Source organism: Myotis davidii, unplaced genomic scaffold, assembly GCF_000327345.1.
Source record: "Myotis davidii unplaced genomic scaffold, ASM32734v1 scaffold243, whole genome shotgun sequence".
Classification (NCBI taxonomy): Eukaryota; Metazoa; Chordata; class Mammalia; order Chiroptera; family Vespertilionidae; genus Myotis; species Myotis davidii.
Genome location: NW_006295183.1, coordinates 1,710,629 through 1,713,729, shown reverse-complemented (window position 1 = coordinate 1,713,729; position 3,101 = coordinate 1,710,629). Strand labels below are relative to the sequence as shown.

The following is a 3,101-nucleotide window of genomic DNA, read 5'->3' as shown; positions in this document are numbered from 1 at the left end:
TTCTTCCTTCCCGCTCCCCCCGCCCGGGCCGGCCAGGCCTTTGTCCTCGGGACACGGCGAAAAGCCCCGCACTGGCCGCGGGTGGGCTGGGGGCTGGGCCTGGTCCTCCGTGGAGGGAAGGGGAGGGAGAGACCAGGCAGAGGGGACGCGGGATGAGGGAGGGGCACTGATTACTTAGATCCCCAGCAACTCGGCCTCTGTCTTTATTCCCACTTTGATGACAAGAACGCTGAGGCCGGAGCTTAAGGGGTTTGACAGGTGAGGGCGGGAGCTGCAAGGGCCGCGAGGGGCATGGGGTCAGGAGGAGGAGGATCCTGCCGCCGCTTCAGGAGGCAGACTGTGGTCCTGTCACCTCTGCTGGGCCTGGGGTCAGCCCGGAGGTCAGCCCAGGACCTGCCCAACTCCCAAGTGAGGCCGCAGGACCCCCAGCCCTCACTTCAAGGGGTTGCCTCCTGGTTGGCCACTCCAGCCCCACCCAAGAGATCCATGGGAGCTACTTTCGGGGAGAAGCCTGAGTCCACCATCCACCGAGGGGACCCCAAACCCACCCCACTCAGGCCCCCCAAATAAGTCAAGGGGTAGCTGGCCGGAGCTTAGAGGAGGCCCGGGGCAGAGCTGGGAGTCAGGAATCTGTCTGGGAGTGTCAGGCGTGGGGGGGAGTGAGGGTGGGCACTGAAGTCGCAAAGGGAGCTGCTCCCGGGCACTCGTGACTCCTGTAGTCACCCCTGTCTGCCCCAGGCCCACGCAAGTGGGGAGGCTGGCAGGGGCAGGAAGGGGTGAAGTGGCAACTAGGAATCAGAGAATGAGGAAACAGGAACCTGGAGGGGATCTCCACAGTCAGGCTTGGGGGGGTATGGGCAGGGCAGGAAGGAGAGGGACACAAGAACAGCCCAGCCAAGGGAGTACAGCAGGAGCTGTGGACAGGCCGAGTCCGGGTCCCACACCTTGTCTTCCGGCCGCCTCTGTGCCCTGGGTAACCATCTGTTCACGTTGGACTCAGCCATCCCCAGGGCCACCATGTTCAGTACAGATGCGGGTGCCCTGGGGACTTCCTGGGATTTCTGTAGCTCATTTGTCTGAAGCAGCCTCAGTGCTTCCTGTGAGGCCTCTGGGTGTCCCCTGCAAGGCCCCCTGGGCCCCACTCAGAGCTACTCAGCCATAGACATGTTCAGACCCAGACACCGTGACAGAAACCAGATAAAAGCCAACACCCCCAGGGCAGGGTTGCTTAAGAAAGTCACTGCCAGTCAAGCCAGCCCTGAGTCCAAAATCCTGGTATCCTCTTATTAGCTGCATGACACTGAGCAATCACTTTACCTCTCAGAACCTCAGTCTTCCCGTCTGTAAAGTGGGCTGTAAGCAGCACCTGGCACATGGGCGGTTGCGAGGATCCCAGGAGATCCCACAAGCCTCAGCGGGCACTGGCCCAGGGCACCGCCCCAGCACCTTGGTCTGCTCTGCAGCACACACAGTCTGCAGAACTACTAGGGGCTCGGTGTCCGGCAGCATCAGTTCCCACACATTTGCATGGACAGGGCTGCAGAGAACATTTTCACTCTAGTTCCTCAGTGCTCCTCGCCCAGAGACCAGCGGGACCTGGGGCATCAGTGTCAACACTCCTCTCCTGGGTGTTTATTTCTTATTAGTAGTAAAATTTGCAAATATATTAAAAAGTCAAAGGAGTTATACTCTTAACACTAATATATCTACCACCTACAGTTAACACATTGCTATATTTACTTTATCACATATCTCTCCATCTATCAATCCATTTAAAAATATATATATATATATTTTTTGATTTCAGAGAGGAAGGGAGATAGAGATAGGAATATCAATGAAGAGAGAGAATCATTGATCAGCCATCTCTTGCACACCCCACACGGGATTAAGCCCGCAACCTGGGCATGTTCCCTGATCAAGAATTGAACCGTGACCTCCTAGTTCAGTGGTCGGCAAACTGCGGCTTGGCAAATCGTGGCTCGCGAGCCACATGCGGCTCTTTGGCCCCTTGAGCGTGGCTCTTCCACAAAATACTGCCTCTTCCACAAAATACCGACTTCTGCACATGGGCCACGAAGTTTCAATCGCACGGTCATAGGTCGACGCTCAACCACTGAGCCACACCAGCCGGGCTCCATTTTGTTTTGCAATGAATTTCGAGTAAACTGCAGACATCAGTACATTTCAACTCTAAACACTTCAGCCCCCGAGTCATTACTGAGTTTAAGATTTTACTGTTCTTCAGGCAGATTGCATTCAGTGGAAAGTGCAGATCTTGTGTGTTGGGAGTGAATTTTTGAAATTGGCTCCTGCTGAGTGGGCTGCCTTTGAGGCTGCTTAGGTCTGACTAGCCCGTTGGACATCATCTGGGTCGGGTGAATTCTGCCATAGAGCCTGCTGGGGTGGGGGCGGAGTGAGCAGCCCCAGAGGGTGGCCTCCTGTGGCTGGACACACATAGTAGGCTGGCACTTCCTGATTGGGTCCTGGCAAGGAGCTGGCACGGGGTCAGGACTAAGGGCGATGCCCAGAAACACTGGGGGCATCACAGGTGTGAGCTGGGCCACATGACCAGGTGCTAAACCTGGCAGCTGCAGAACTGAGGGCAGATTGCCTTCCGTTCCTGAGCCTCCTCTATTGCTGACTGGCGGGGGCTCCTAGGGGCACTGGGTGAGGGGCTGTGCAAAGGCTCTGACGTCCCCCTCCCACCCACCCAGGGCCTCTCCTTCATCATCTTTGTCTGCTACGTGGCATCCACAGCGTCCGCCTTCCTCACCGCGCCCCTCCTGGAGTTCCTGCTGGCCCTCTTCTTCCTCTTTGCTGATGCCATGCAGTTGAACGACAAGTGGCAGGGCTTGTGCTGGCCCATGATGGTGAGGGCTGGGGCCCCAAGAGGAGGGAGGTGGCTGCCCTTCTTCAATGCACTGGGACAGCTGTTTGCCGTGGGTTGGAGCCAGGGGGGTAGACCTGGCTTCAGGTGATCTGGGTCCCTCCACTCAGCAGCCATATAACCCCGGTCAGGGCCTCCAGGTCTCTCTGTAAGGCAAGCATGTCAAACTCAAAGGCTAACACGGGCCAAATAAACAAGGTTTAAGTAACAA

The 3,101-nt window shown here is 56.9% G+C and overlaps 1 protein-coding gene across 1 annotated transcript in view; it reads left to right on the top strand.

Annotated features, from left to right (window-relative positions):
• The first annotated feature begins 291 nt into the window (after positions 1–291).
• Positions 292–3,101, top strand: part of CMTM3 (CKLF like MARVEL transmembrane domain containing 3) — a 27,800-nt gene continuing 24,990 nt past the window's right edge. Inside the window, exons 1-2 of the mRNA XM_006769846.1 lie at positions 292–408; positions 2,718–2,873. Of these exons, the coding sequence (XP_006769909.1) occupies positions 292–408; positions 2,718–2,873 (273 nt within the window). The remainder of the gene's footprint in view (positions 409–2,717; positions 2,874–3,101) is intronic.